At 40.0% G+C, this 16,280-nt stretch overlaps 1 protein-coding gene across 1 annotated transcript in view; it reads right to left on the bottom strand.

The window, feature by feature from the left end:
- Positions 1–13,462: 13,462 nt before the first annotated feature.
- The window catches only part of IQGAP1 (IQ motif containing GTPase activating protein 1), a 100,318-nt gene continuing 97,500 nt past the window's right edge, over positions 13,463–16,280 (bottom strand). Inside the window, exon 38 of the mRNA XM_068558234.1 lies at positions 13,463–15,794. Coding sequence (XP_068414335.1) covers positions 15,681–15,794 — 114 coding nt within the window. The 3' untranslated portion in view covers positions 13,463–15,680. The remainder of the gene's footprint in view (positions 15,795–16,280) is intronic.

Here is a 16,280-nt window from a genome sequence, read left to right on the forward strand (position 1 = left end):
CATAATTAAGACAGAGACTCTAAATATGTATAGATTCCTTGTTTCTGGAAATTAAAATGTTTTAAAATAAATATTTTTATATATTCTGTAGCAGAGATTGCTGATTGTCTCCCAATATTCATTCTTCCCTCCTTCCTTTATTAAAAGAAATACTGAGCTTTAGCTGGGTGCTTCACTGCCCAGCTAAAGTCAGCTAAAGACTACATTTCCCATTCTCCCTTGCAACTAGGTATGGTCATGTGACTGTGTTCCACCCAACAGATGTTAGCAGAAGAAATATAGGCAACTTTGGGATCATGCCCTTAAATGTAAAGGAGAATGGCCTTTTTCCTCTTCTTCTCACTGGCTGGAATATGGTTGTGGTAACTAGATCAAGAGCAGCTATCTTAGACCATTAGATGAAAACTATGTGTTCAGAATGACAGAATGATGGTAGCAAAGGCACCTGGGTTCCCAGCCCTGGGGAACCACAATGTTAGCTCTAAACTGCTTCTAGACTACAACATCACTGAGAGATAACCATTGGTTTTGTTTAAAGCCCCGTTATTTTGGCCTTTGTTACAGCAACCAAACCAGTACCTGTTATACTTAAATAGAAAAAATTTTGTAAACATATCAAGATATGGTTAACAACAGTTGTCTTTGGGGATGTAGGGACTACTGGGAAACTTACCTTACACTTTACACATTTCTAAATTATATGCAATTCTAAAGACAAGTATGTATTACTAGTAAAATCAGAAAAAAGAAAGATGGTACAAATATCAATTATTTTTATTTTTTAAAATTTATTTATTTATTTATTTTTGGCTGCGTTGGGTCTTCATTGCTGCGCACGGGCTTTTTCTAGGTGCGGCAAGCGGGGGCCACTCTTTATTGCAGTGCGCGGGCTTCTCATTGTGGTGGTTTCTCTTGTTGCGGAGCATGGGCTCCAGGAGCGTGGGCTTCAGTAGTTGTGGCATGTGGGCTCAGTAGTTGTGGCTCACAGGCTCTAGAGCACAGGCTCAGCAGCTGTGGTGCACGGGCTTGGTTGCTCCGCGGCATGTGGGATCTTCCCAGACCAGGGCATGAACCCATATCCCCTGCATTGGCAGGCAGATTCTTAACCACTTCGTCACCAGGGAAGTCCCTGGGGAGTTTTTAAAATTTGTTTTGTTTTGTTTTTTCTCTTGAGCAGGTCAGTTTCTCCTGCCTAAAGAATCTTCCAGTTGACTATCCAGGAGTATAAATAAACTGCTGGCATTCTGAGAGTCATGTGGGAAAAAAAAAGAGCTAAGGGTCTCACTATTTGATGTGTTGACTTGCTGTTACTCTCTCTGTTTTCAGACAGCACCTCACTCTAGCTTTTTCTTTGCCTCACCCTGAGTCCAGAACATCTCTGGCTCTGCTTCCCCAGAGTTAACCTCCTGTCTACACTCCTGGTGGAAAGGAGTCATCAGGTTGCTTTGAGCAGTTGGGGAGGGGATCTGGGTGTCTAACTGCTCCTCGTATACACTTTTGACCAACATTTGTATTTTCAGCTCTATCCCTCCCCTCTTCTGGTGCCTTTAGTCCTCTTTCTGAAGTTCTTTGGTGTAAATCATCTTGCTTCTTATTAGCTTTTCCCCTTTCCCCTGGTTCTCAGGCACTTTGGTTTCAGCTTTTTATGTTCTGCTTTGTCAGTTACCATTGGTCCATGGGATGGGGGGAGGGGGGCATGGCTAGGCCTGCTACGGGAAAGCCCCTAGCTGGACAAAACTTAAAAGTTATACGTAGAAGTGCTGGGAGGGTTTAAAAAAAAAACTTAAAAGTAAAGGCACAGGCAAGGAGAGATTGCATAAGTTGGACACACTAAGAATTTCAGGACCATGAACCTGGACCCAGAATCAGGACCCAAGTGACCTGGCTTGCAGAGTGGCAAAATTATTTCCCTATGTGCTACCGTAACCTAAGTTGTTTCCAAGCGCTGATATGGCTGCTCTGGCAGGAGTAGAATTTAAAACTGGGAGCTTTATATTGAAGCTCCTCAGGCCTGTTGACCATTGCTACCGCCATCTGAGCATCCCCTAAGAGGAATAGAAGTGAACTGGGAATCCACACTCACTGAGATGTATCATTTGTCTAAGTCAGGGATTGGTAAACTTTTTGCTGTAAAGGGCCAGATAGTAAACATTTTAGGTTTTGCAGGTCATCTGGTCTTGTCGCCTTGTAACTCCTCACCTTTGCCATTGTATCATGAAAGCAGCCATAGACAACACATAAATAAATGGACGTGGCTGAATTCTAATAAAACTTTATTTACAACAGCAGACAGTGGGACAGATTTGGCCCATTGACTATAGTTTGCTGACCACTGGTTGTCTAAGTTGTTCTCATACCTCTTCATTCTTCATAGAGATTGTAGGACTTCCCTGGTGGTGCAGCGGTTAAGAATCCGCCTGCCAATGCAGGGGACACAGTTTCGATCCCTGGTCTGGCAAGATCCCACATGCCACGGAGCAACTAAGTCTGTGCGCCACAACTACTGAGCCCACACACCACAACTACTGAAGCCCATGAGCCCTAGGTCCCACGTGCCACAACTACTGAGCCTGCGTGCTGCAACTACTGAAGCCCGTGCTCATAGAGCCCGTGCTCCACAACAAGAGAAGCCACTGCAATGAGAAGGCCGCGCACCGCAACAAAGAGTAGCCCCTGCTCACCACAACTAGGGAAAGCCTGTGTGCAGCAACAAAGACCCAACACAACCAAAAAATAAAATAAAATAAAAAAATAAAGATTGTAAGAGAATTGCTCATTATCTGTGAGTATCAGTTATTTTCAGGTCAAACTCAGAACTTAGAGTTGTTTTTTTTTTGGTCTTCTGGTCTCTTTTGTTGCTGTTGCTCTTAGCTTAATTTCTGTTCCTTTGTAGATAATGTCTCCTCTCCTTGGTTACTTTGCAGTTTTGTAACAATATGTCAAGATATGGATTTTTTGTTTTGTTTATCTTGTTTGGAACTCAGTATATTTCAATCTGAATACCTATATCATTTAGAATTAGATTTAGCTGTAACAGAAAACCTCCCAAAAAGTAACCTTAAACAATACGAAAATTCATTTCTCTCTTGTGTAAAAGTCAAGGTACTATCCTGTTGCTCTGCCATTCACACCCTCACCTTCATGATACAAGATGGTAGTATCTCCACGCTAAGCAGCAATACACAGGAGGGTGAGAAGAAAGGGAGAAGGGCACATGCATTCTGTCCCTTTAAGGAAGGTTCTCATAAGCTGCTACATGAACTTCCTTTTATATCCATTCCATTGAACAGAACTTAGTTACATGGCCATACCTAGATACAAGGTAGACGTGTCCAACTAAAAATCAGGATTCTATTATGATGGAACAGTGGTTCTCAAACTTTAGCATTTATCAGAATCACTGGGGAGCTTCTTAAAACACAGATTGCTGAGCACCTTCTGAGGCTCAAATTCTTCTGAGCTCAGAAACCTCTGAGTTTCTGACTCAGTATGTCTTGGATGGTGGGGAGAATTTGCATTTATTTAATATAAATTTATTTATTTAATTTATTTATTTTTGGCTACGTTGGGTCTTTGTTGCTGCATGCAGGCTTTCTCTAGTTGCAGCGAGCGGGGGCTACCCTTTGTTGCGGTGTGTGGGCTTCTCACTGTGGTGGCTTCTCTTGTTGCAGAGCACGGGCTCTAGGTGCATGGGCTTCAATAGTTGCAGTATGTGGGCTCAGTAGTTGTGGCTCGCGGGCTCTAGAGCACAGGCTCAGTAGTTGTGGTGCATGGGCTTAGTTGCTCTGCGGCAACTAAGGGGGATTGTGGGATCTTCCCGGACCAGGGATCGAACCTGTGTCCCCTGCATTGGCAGGTGGATTCTCAACCACTGCGCCACCAGGGTAGCCCAGAATTTGCATTTTTAACAAGTTCTCAGGTGATGCTGATGCTGCCTGCTCTGGGACCTCACTTTGAGGACCATTACTTTTAGATGCCAGGAAAACAGATACTGAAGAACAACTGGAAGACCCTGCTACATGTCTTCCAAGTGTTCCAGAAATTTTTCTAAAATCTCTTTAAATATTGCTTCTTCTCCATATTTGTTCTTTCCCTGTAGAAGTTCAGTTAGATGCATATTAAACATTTCCATTCTATCCTTCATGTCTTTTTACCTCCCTTTTATATTTTTCTACTCTTTCTGTGTGTGTGTGTGTGCTACATTCTAGGTAATTTCATCAGATCTATCTTCCACTTTACTAACTTCTCTTTTCAGCCATGTCTAATCTGCTGTTTAACCTATCCATTGAGTTTTTTCTTCCTCAAGGACTGTTTTCCCATCTACAAACTCCATTTAGTTCTTTTTCAAATCTGCCTACTCTTTACTCAGAGTCCTGTTCTTTTCTTATCTTTTTATTCCTTCTTTTATGCCTTTAGTTATACTAATTTTATATTTCCTTTCAGCATGTAGTTCTATTATTTCAAGTTTGGGGAGCTCTGATCCTGTTTGTTGTATTTGCTGGCTCTTATTTATGATGGATTGTTTCCTAATGTTTTTAACTATGCTTTCATCTTTAGGAAGGTTCAATTATCTTACCCCATGGGTATCCTGGGTAGTGGGAATATGACTCAAATGTTGTTTTGTTTTGTTCCATGAGCTGCATGGGAATCAATTACTAGACCTGGGAATTTTATTACATAGAGACCATAAATTCCGCCCCTAAACCCATGTAGGGCCAAGTTTTTGGCTTTGCAAGGGGCTTCCCACCCCCGCCCCCAGAGCCCAGCCAGAGATAGTCAAGCTTCCTTATTAACTTTGCCTGTGGTAGAGAGTACCCTTTCAGGCTGGGATTTTACCCTACTTACAAACTAGTACATTAACCTGTTACTACTTCATGGATGCTGGCAGGAGGCATGCGATGCCTGGGTCAGAGACACTGCACAGCAAACAGCATGAGCATCATTTTTGTGTCAATTCCTCTTGCCCACCAAGTCCCACAGGGGTGATGCAGAAGGGCCCAGATGGACGCCTACACATGCAGTGGCTTCTGTCACAAGAGAGGAACCAAACTGCTCTTTGATTCAGAAGGCATTGCCTCATCCCTCAAAGTTGCTTGCTGCAAACACAACCCTGAGAAATGCCCCAGTAAAGAATGATCAGAGCTTTGTATTTGTGGCATAACCAGTCAGAATGTCCAGGAATGCTCAGGGCCTATAGAAGATCAAAATCACAGAAGGTTATTTTTATATAGGTGGTTTATGGGTCAAACCTTAGGAAATGCTGCCATTAAGAATGAAATCAGAGTGAATCAAAGAATTACTATGGGCTATGGTTTTCAAATGGAAAGTAATCGACTTCTTGGTATGGCAAACCCTCCCTCCACTCTTCTTTCACAGAGACCAGAAAGGCAGATGCCACTTCCAGGGCTCCCTCACAGATGGGCCTGGCCATATGACCAGCTTGGTTATTGAGACTTAAGGAAAAGCCAATTGGAAAGCTTCCCAGAAAACTTTGGTTTTCAGATAAAAGGGACATATTTAGCTGCAGCTAGCCCCTTTCTCCTTTATACTTTGAATACAGACATGCTGCCTGGAGCTATGGAGCCTTCTTGCAACCATGAAAAGAGAAAGCATAAAAACAAATTGAGTATTCACAAAGATAGAAAACAACCTGATCAGTGTTAGTATTGTGAGTAGCTAAACAAACACTTGCAACTGTTTTCTTCTAGACTTATGTGAAACAAAGATAACCCTATTTGTTTAAATCACTGTAAGTCTGTTTTCCATTTCTTGCAGCCAATTCCTGATGCACTTCGGTAAAGATCCTCATTTCTTTTTTTTCCTTTTTTTTTTTTAACTTTTAATGTTTTCATAATTTCAGATTCACAGAAAAGTTGCAGATATGTAAAGAATTCCCATATACTCTTTACCCAGATTCCCAAATATTAACATTTTACTGCACTTGCTTTATTATTTCTTTCTCTATATATATGTTCATTTTTTCTAAACCATTTGAGAGTAAGTTGATATGATGCCCCTTTATCCCTAAATATTTCAGTGTTTATTTCATAAAAACAAAGGTATTCGCTTACATAACCACAGTATAATTACCAAATCAGGAAATAATCTTTGATATAGCACTGTTATCTAATCTGCAGATATTATTTAAAAATTTTGCAAACTGTCCCAATATAATATTATGGCAAAAGAAAATCTAGGATCACTCCCAATATTCAGTTGTCATGTCTCTTTAGTATCCTTTAATCTGGAACAGTTGTTCAGTTTTTGTTTGTCTTTCATGACTTTGAAAAGTTTTGAAGTGACAGGCCAGTTATTTTGTGGAATGTCCCTTAATTAGGGTTTGTCTTGTATGTCCTCATGATTAGTTTCACATTATGCATTTTTGGTAGGAACAGCACAGGAGCAATGTTGCATTCATAGTTTATCAATCAGGAGGCACACGATGTCAACTTGTCCTATTACTGATGTTAAATTTGGATCATTTAGTTAAGATGCTCTCTGCCAGGTTTCTCCACTGTAAAGTTTCTATTTTTTCCATTAGTAGTCAATACAACTCTTGAAGGGAGACAGTCTGAGACCGCATAAATATTTTGTTACTCAATAAACTTGCACCCAACTAGTTTTAGCAGTCATTAATGATTCTTGCCTTTTCCCCATTTAGTTGTTTATATTAGAATGGGCTCATGAATTCTTATTTTATCCAATTAGGTTATAATCCATTACTATTACTATTTTTATATTTAAATTATCCCAGCTTTAACCTTTAAGCTGGCTTCTGTGGCCTTTTAATATGCCCCCATCCATTTTTTAGTATTTTTTTCTTTTGGGGCACAAGATTTTCTGGCCATCTTGTACTTTTTCTTCCCAGCCCCAGATCCAGCCACTTCTCCAAGCAGTCCTGGTTTCTTTTAGTGGAAAAGGGTGTTTGGGCACTGGTTCTTTTAATTTTTGGAACCTAGTCTTTCTGAGTTGGCTTTTTATGAGAGGAATTATCCTTTAATTTCTGTTACATCATCCTTTCAATTGTGTGCCTTTTCAACCCCTACCTCCAGATTTCCCCTCACCATCCAGATCTCAGTGCCTCTGTACCTATAGGAACTGGGAATGTGTTTCTCCAGGGACAAAGGCCAGTGACTGTGAGCAATATAGTAAGTTTAGCAAGCATACATTTTTACATAATCATATCAAATTTATCTTCTAGAAAATAGGGCAAATTTTAGAATAACTGCAATTTAAGGCCAAAAGTGTTTCACAAATAATTTCACCAAACTCATATTGTTGAATGGGATCCAAAACTCTTTAGCAAAGGTGATATACAAATAAATATTTTTGATTTTTTGTTTCCTAAGTAATATTTAACAGTTATTGAGAGCTTAAAGTCAGGTTCTATTCTAGCCTCCTCTTTCTCCAGCATTTCACAGAGTGTGTTCCATGGAACATGAGTGTCATAGATGGCTAAGAGGAGCTTCCTGAAAAGTAGGAGGGGTGGGACTGCATAGTCAAATACATTTGGGGAAAGCTAGGCTGCACAAAGTTAAGCTGGTCTCTTGGCTGTGGGATTTCTCAAAGCTTTTTTATTTTTATTTATTTTTATTTTTAAAATTTTGGCTGCTCTGGGTCTTCATTGTGGCGTGAGGGCTCTTCGTTCCAACGCGTGGGCTTCTCCAGTTGCAGCGGGCGGGCTCCAGAGCACACGAGCTCAGTAGTTGTGGTGTGCGGGCTTAGTTGCCCCACGACATGTGGGATCTTAGTTTCCTGACCAGGGATCGAACCCACATTCCCTATATTGGAAGGTGGATTCTTAACCACTGGACCACCAGGGAAGTCCCCTCAAAGCTTTTTAATACATTCATATGTGTTTTGACTTCTAAGTAGAATGGTGGGATACAGCACTTCCCAAACTTTCTTGATCATAGAATATTTCCTATAGAGCACTGGCTGGCCCAGTGTTCTACAAGGTTCCACTCTTCCAACATCCAGTAAATCAACTCTGCTTCCTAAATATCTCTAGAATTTACCTACCTCTTTTCATTCTAACAACCACCATCCAATTCAGGCCACCAAATCTCTCACTAACTGAGACCTTAATTGGTCCACCTGTGTATCAGTCAGGGTCCCAGCAGGAAACAGATGGCACGCTGAAACTGGCAATTTGAAGAAAAGTTAACAAAGAAACAGGGCAGGGTTTATGGATAATGCAGTACCTCCCGGGCCTAGTTACATCAGGAATCATTAGCACTCTGGGCCTGAAGGGACTTGGGGAGGGATTGCTTACTGCAATAGGGAGAAGGTGCTTATTTGGAGAGAGCAGCCTGATAGGAGCTCTGGCCTTTGGTAGGGAGAGGCAGCCAATTCACAGTGACCTGAAGGAATAAATCTTAACCTCACCTTATTTTAGACCTTTATTTTCCTTGTGGTGCCTGTCATTGGCCAAACCCAACCAGAAGCTAGAGGGAGACAGTGATGCAGTCCATGAGGCCAGCTTCCCAGGGCACAGAGAGAGTGGAAGGTAGATGGTGGATCTGGAGGGACAAACAGGAGATAGCTAGCACAACCTGTCTTGAGTTTTGACTCCTTATCGCCATCCAGCTCCACATTTCTAAGGCCCAAATCTGATCATTTCTTGCTCTTCTTAAAATCTATCAATTGCTCCCTATTATTCTTGGAATAAAATCAGTAGTTTAGCACCAGCTCATGAGAGCCGCTGGTTAGCATCTTTTCCCAACTCTACATTCAGTGACCAATGGCATCAAGCTTGAAATCAGCTATGGGGAGGTATTTACACCATGGAATTGGCAAATGCTACTAATCATTACTTTTTTCTTTCATAGAGCTGCATATATTAAGATAAAAGCATTTTATTAAAAGAAAATAATGAATTCAGGAAATGTTCTTAAAAAACTATCTCCATTGAAAACAGTCAGAAACAATGACCAACCTAATAGTGATGAGGGCTCCTAGCACCCAGACTATATTCTCTAAATACCCTTTCCCACTAAAAGTAACCAGGGATCCTTGGAGAAATAGCTGATTCTGGGGTGATGGGGGTGGGAGGAATTGGGAAGTTGGGACTGACACACATATACTATTGATACAATGTATAAAACAGACAACTAATGAAAACATACTGTACAGCACAGGGAAGTCTACTTAATGCACTGTGGTGACCTAAATGGGAAAGAAATCCAAAAAAGAGGGGGTGTATGTATATGTATAGCTAATTCATTTTGCTGTATAGCAGAAACTAACACAACATTGTAAAGCAACTGTACTCCAGTAAAGGTTAATTTAAAAAAAAAGAATTCTGGGGTGAGAAAAGTAACAAGATGTGGCTGGAACACTGGGGTCATGACAAAATAACTCAAGGGTCACCACTGAAGGTATTTCTACTGGCCCAAGAGGGGACAATTTGAGCATGTAAAAAATTAAAAATTAAAAAAATATATGTATATCTGCCGTGAGTGGATTGAAAGACATCAAATACATCAAAAATCTAGGGCTTCCCTGGCGGCGCAGTGGCTGAGAGTCCGCCTGCCAATGCTCAAACACGGGTTTGAACCCTGGTCCGGGAAGGTCCCACATGCCATGGAGCAACTAAGCCCGTGCACCACAACTACTGAGCCTGTGCTCTGGAGCCCGCGAGCCACAGCTAGTGAAGCCTGCATGCCTAGAGCCCACACACCGCAACAAGAGAAGCCACTACAGTGAGAAGCCCGCGCACTGCAACAAAGAGTAGCCCCGCTCGCAGCAACTAGAGAAAGCCTGTGACCCAATGCAGCCAAAAATAAATAAATAAATAAATATTTATTAAAAATAAATCTAGGAGTCATGTGATTGAAAAAAACCAAAACCTCATTGGTCAACTTTAGAAGATGTTAGGGAACAGTCTTATTCTGAAAACTGGTAAATAAAGGGAGAGAAACAGCATTCATCATCTTTCCTGTATAGTCTTCAAGGTAACCAAATAATTGATGATAGGACATTCTTTTTAGAAAAATTCTGATAAAGAAGGAATGATAGAATATCACCATTTTGCAACCCCTAATGAAATAAAAAATCTAGTCAGTCATTATCAGTGGCTGCTGAATCCATGTGATATATGATGAAAAGCTCATGGGAAACTTTATAACAAATGGGTCAAGCTGACATTTGAACCTAATGATCAGACTTTACGTCTCAAAAAGATAAATCCCTGATGTGCTGTAATAGGAATTCTGAAATATTTTTGCCAAAAGGTTGAAACTGAGTCCGATCCACAACAATGTGATAAGAAACACCAGAATATAGAAATTCTATAGGATCAATACCAAATACAAGACTCATGAAAGAGAGAGAATTCATAGATTAAGGGATTTAAGAGACCTATCAACTAATAGATGTAATGTGGGGATCTTGTTTGGCACCTGACTCCCATATATGAAACGTTTAAGCAATTGTAAGATGTCTGGGGAAATGTAAACACTGACTGCACAGTCGATATTTCAAATTTATTTTTTAGGTGTGATAATGGTTTGGGGATTTTTTTTTTTAAGTGTAAGAGTGTGATTTCTCACCCTTGGTACTACTGACATTTCGGACGAGATAATTTTCTGTTGATGGGGCTGTTCTCTGCATTGTAAGACATGCATTAGCAGGAACCCTCGCCTCTACCCACTAGATGCCAGTAGCACCCCTTAGTAAGGACAGCAAAAAATATCTCCAAATATTGCCAAATGTCTCATGGGGGGGACAATTGCTCCCTATTGAGAAACGCTGTGTTAGAGATACATACCAAAGTATTTGTGGTTGAAATGATACTGTATCTGAGTTGTCAAAATAACCCAAGGGAACGTGGGTGACTGTAGAGAAAAAAGTTTGACCCTGTATTGGTAATTGTAGAGGCCAGACGGTGGACACGAGGGAGTTCATTATACCATTCCTTCTGTTTGTACGTTAGACGTTTTCTGTAATAAAAGTTAAAAAATTGTAGTGCCAAAGGAGTATTAAAATATTTCTATTTTCCCAAAGCATCATTAGCATATTAAGTTAAATAAGTTGTCTCTAAGTCAGAAGATTTATGAGTATAGTTCATAGTCATTTAATAAGTCTTAGTAAAGCCCCTGGCCTACTTCCCAAGTCCCGAAGAAGTGGATGATCTAAAGACTGGATAATAAACTCTTTTCCAAACTAGGTAACTTTTTTTTTTTTTTTTGGCTTTCAACAGAACTAGAGGACCTAATCATGCTGATCATGTGATAATTTATTATTATAATTCATTGAGATTTGGGAGCTATAACTAAGGAGTCCTAAGAAATGGGTGACATTATCACAAAACACCTTCCATTCCATATGCTTATTATGACAGCAAAGGTTCTCAAAGCTTACATTTATAAAAGTGAAAAATAGGAAGAGAATTGGTCATGAGCCCTATCTCATTATAGCAAGTAATAATACTTATCCATAAGTTTTTTAAACCTTCACTTTAAGAACTTTAATTAAGAAATGCATTTCAAATGTCTTAGAATTCTTTGTCAAGACAATATATAAGATTACTTTGATCAAAAATGCATTAACAATAATTATAATGCAAAGTATTTTTCTGGATTAACAGCCTTATGGTCACAGGAAATAAAACATTTTAATTTTTATTACACATAATGACAGGATGGTCAAAAGTAAGACTTAAGCTTAAAAATATTACATTAGAATAAAATTCTGAGGGAAGTGGAATAGACACGAGTTTTAAAGAGAAAAAAAGATGTCAAGTTTCCAACTGACAAAGGGCTTTGTTCATGTGCCTTTTAAAATAGGGGGTTCCATTGCAGTGTTCTACTGAGGAGTTTCTCCTCATACACAGTGAGGTGCTATCTGCAATTAATAATAATAACACACAAGTATTAAAAAATAAAATAGGGGGTTCCATTGGATAACTTTAAAAGTTAGGTAATTTTTACCTGGAAATTCACAATATGTTGGCAATTACACACTATACAATTTAAACAAAATATTTGGATGCCAAATTTAAAATGTGTGGAGGGGTGTAGTCTTCTCAGATTCTCTTCGGTTTACACAGGTTTACACGGTGTCTGCAGCACCGCTGAGGCACCCCAGCTCCTTTCTGCGAGGTCTCAAGGTGGCCACTCTCTCCCAGCATCACCCCAGGTGCTATCCACCTTCCTCCTCTTATTTTCCTCTCATCCTGGTCTCCTTACTTAACATTGTTATACTTGATAAGCACCTTCCTAACTCCCTCGATTTCTTTGCAGGCCAATGTAGAGCGTAAGTTGTTAACGTATATTTCAGGTTTCAGTAACACATGTACTCGATGGCATCTCCCCATTTCGGAAGGAGGAAACAGCCTCCAAAGGGGTAACTTCCAGAAGGGCCCACTGCCAGGAAAGCCCAGGTTCTGACCACATCACTCTTCCTCAGAGGCCTGTGGGATCATCTCCAGCCACCCACACAAACCATCACCTCCAATTTTGCACTTATGTTTACTTTAGAATTATTCCGTTTCCCCCCTTGTTTCATATTGTCACTGATTTTCCAATATAGCCTGGCCATAATTAAAACACAACAGGATGGGGCTTCGCTGGTGGCGCAGTGGTTAAGAATCCACCTCCCAATGCAGGGGACATGGGTTTGATCCCTGGTCTGGGAAGATCTCACATGCTGCGGAGCAACTAAGCCCACGCACCACAACTACTGAGCCTGCGCTCTCTAGAGCCCGCGAGCCACAACAGAGCCTGCATGCCACAACTACTGAAGCCCGCGCACCACAACTACTGAAGCCCACGCACCTGGAGCCTCTGCTCCGCAACAAGAGAAGCCCCCGCTCTCTGCAACTAGAGAAAGCCCATGCATAGCAACGAAGACCCAATGCAGCCAAAAAAATAAATTAAAAACAAAACAAAAACACAACAGGATGCTTCCGTATGAATTTGTATTTTAAGTAAGGGTGCCCCCCCGGGGCCGTACTTAAAAGGAAACCATTTTTCCTCCCTTTTGCTGCTGTTTACTTTTTCCATATCCAACTTCCCCTAGTCTTTTCTGGTGACTTGTATGTAACATAGAAGTCCCCTGAGGGACACACTATGACCTAGGGTGCTACTGTCATAAAACAACATTTAATGCTGCTGTAATTTGAAACTTCCAGCCATTAGCTGACATTGAAGTGTTCACCAATAATGATTAAAAACAATTGTGGATTATTAAAAAAGAACTAAGTGACATTATGTTAGTTCTCCACCTCCCCACCCCCCCACAGTTCTTTTTATGTGGAGGCTACTTCAAGCATTTTACATTTAAGAAGGCTGAACTCACGAGTTAAAAATTGCTTTGAGATGGCTGACTTGGCGTTTGTTGGTTCAAAAAGACTATGAAGGGGTTGTTTTTGTTGTGGTTTTCAATTATTAAATCTCACTCTAGTTAACACTGTTTTGCAGGAACTGCTAACAATGACACTGAGAAAAAGAAACACAAAAACGAACAAATGGCCCTTTATTTCATACAAAGATACAAAGGCAATTGTGTGCAGCAACAATTTGATGGGCAGTCCAAATTCTTGAGGGAGGAGATTCATGGTAAATGTCACGATGGCACGTTGAAGAGAACATCAAAGAAGGAGAGAGTTGAGACAGAGACTGCTATAGCTAATAAATTAAAATTAATAAGAGCTACAAGGTTTCAATGCCATGACTTGGGCTCGGCTGGGCATCCTCAACGCTGTTAACACCGTTAATTCTACATAGTTACCATCAAAATTCTTGAAGTGTATTTTGTGCTGTTTTGCATTAGAAGTTGCGTCAAGGGAACTATGTCCTTACAAATAATTGAAACATCATATTTTGTTAAAGGAGTTGTGAACTTTGCTCACTGTCTGTCATGGATGTGGCCTTTGGGGCGTGACATGCATTTGGGATGAGTATCATCTTTTAAGGTAAAAGGGTTGACAATTTGGTTGGTCCCAGTTTTTGAGGCAATGCTACTTATAATGGCATCTTCTTTTAATCTGAGGAAAATATTTACTAAAAAATTGTCTTCCAAAATACAAGAAAAAACAAGGTCAAGGTAGTGGAGACTCCTTCTGTGGCACTCCACACCTCACCTCTTCAGCTGCCTGTGGGCTGCCTGGAGTGTGTAGACTCCTACAACTATTACATTTGCACCCGTGGACGTGACTGAGTAAACAGTCTATTATGAAAACCACATTTCCAACACTTAACATTTGTAATTGGGACACATCACATGATTTGTTATAATGAAACAGTTTATTGGCTTTAAATACACATCAGTAAATTTTTATATGTTAGTTTATGTTTTACGATAGAAGAATACTGAACCAAAACATCAGAGAAAATAGAGGCTCAGTAGCATGATTTCAATATATTTTCCTGAATAAAAAGATTTTTTTTAAAAGTATATGACTTTTAATCTAAGAATGAAAGCTTCTTAAGTTCAATGTTTAGAATTGGATTGTCTGTGACTAAATTAAAAAACTGCAGTTCATAAAATAAAGGCACAGTGTGGGCAGCAAGAGAAAAGAAAAAGAAAGAGGGAAAAATAGATTTTAATATCAAGTATAACATCGGTTGGCTGGTTTTGTTTGTTTTTGTTTCAGTCTATTTAAGGCAAGATTATCTCTCTGCAACCCTGCAGATAAATCCTAGTGTTTTAGCTATAAGAAAGTTTTAAGAGTTCAGATATACAGATAAGCCAATTAAAAAAAATCCTTTTCTTACAGTATTCTAAAGGCTTTTGAAGCATTATATAAATCTTTAAAATTCCTATCACCCACATTTTAAGAAATAAATCTACACTTTAATAAGACACTCTTAAGATATAAAATAGTTTTGAAAACAATTACATTCTACGCTAGGGCTTACCCATTCCTTTGCCACAGGGACAGTGGACTGTCTGCCTGAATCTAGTCAATCTCTACCAAGACAAATGAGCAGGTGCTCAGACCATTCCGAATTTACCTAAATAGCTTAATTTTATCAGTGGGACTCTCCCATCCACTGAGGAGAGAGTTACACTAACAGAACTGCCCAAATTTAATGGTGAAACTTAAAAACAATATCCCCCTCTTTCTAGAAATGCTTCCTTTGAACACAGAACAGTGACTTCTATTAGCTCCCGCCCATAAAGGAAAACAGAATGGAAGAGAACCAATGACTCCCCGTATCCTTCCATTTTACTGATGGGACAGAAATATAAGGAACTTTACTTTTAAATGACAACCTAATAACTATGGATAACCTGACATTTTAATTATATGTCTTATATGTATGTATGTTATTGGTGCTCATGGCTTCCACTTCTAAATAACAAGAATTCAAATCCCACCATCCCTATTGCTAATTGAAACAAACAACAAAGCTTACAATATAGTAATGCAACCTCTAAGACTGTAACAACATGAGAGATTTCAGGGGAGTTCCCACTCTTTCCTAAGGGACAGAAAAAAATGAAGGAATAAGAAGGGTCAGACTAAGCCTGAAATACAATTTCCCTATGAACAAGGGGCAACAAATGTCCCATTGAGCAGGAGGAGTTGAACACGTGGCACTGGGGGTGTATCAGATTGAGGCAATGGTGTGGGCTGGGTGTCTGCTTCCTATGAGTAAAGGAGGACCCCTAGAAAGGTAGCCGAGAGGCACTTCTTTCTTCATCCTTCTGGGCTGGCAGCAAATGATCAATTACTTCCCGTAGAACTTTTTGTTGAGAAGGAAGATCAGGAGGTTGACATTTACCTTCGCTCTATCAAATAATTTCATGACTGCGACGCCTTCATACTGTAGTTGCAGCAGGTCCTGTTCAAAAAAACATTCTGACAGTTAATCAGGTCTGTGGAACAACAAAAGGAAGGACACAATGTAGGGAGGGATCCAGAAGGAATGAGGCATGCCTTGTGTGCCAGATATGAACTGGGGTGAGAAACAAGTCCCCAACTATGGAACTGCCTGCCCGCAGCCTAGTTCGTCTAAGTGATGTGTCACCTGGAGAAGGTGACGGCATTTCAATCCGTGATGAAATATACTAACAATTGAAAACAAGATAAGGCCAGTAATGTCTCAACGCTATCTACTAGAGTCTTAATTTCTATTTCAAATGACAAAGCTTTTATATCCTGAACGCACGGGGAAAGAGAGGACTAAATGTTTTTTACGTGTTTACTATGTATTCCACAATGTGGAAGCATGTTAGATAGTGTCTTTTTAAGTCCTGTCAAAAATCCTACCAGGTATGATTAGCTCAAATTTAAAGATGAGGCTTCTGAGACTCAGAGATGTTAAATG

This window comes from Eschrichtius robustus, chromosome 1 (assembly GCF_028021215.1).
Source record: "Eschrichtius robustus isolate mEscRob2 chromosome 1, mEscRob2.pri, whole genome shotgun sequence".
Lineage (NCBI taxonomy): Eukaryota > Metazoa > Chordata > Mammalia > Artiodactyla > Eschrichtiidae > Eschrichtius > Eschrichtius robustus.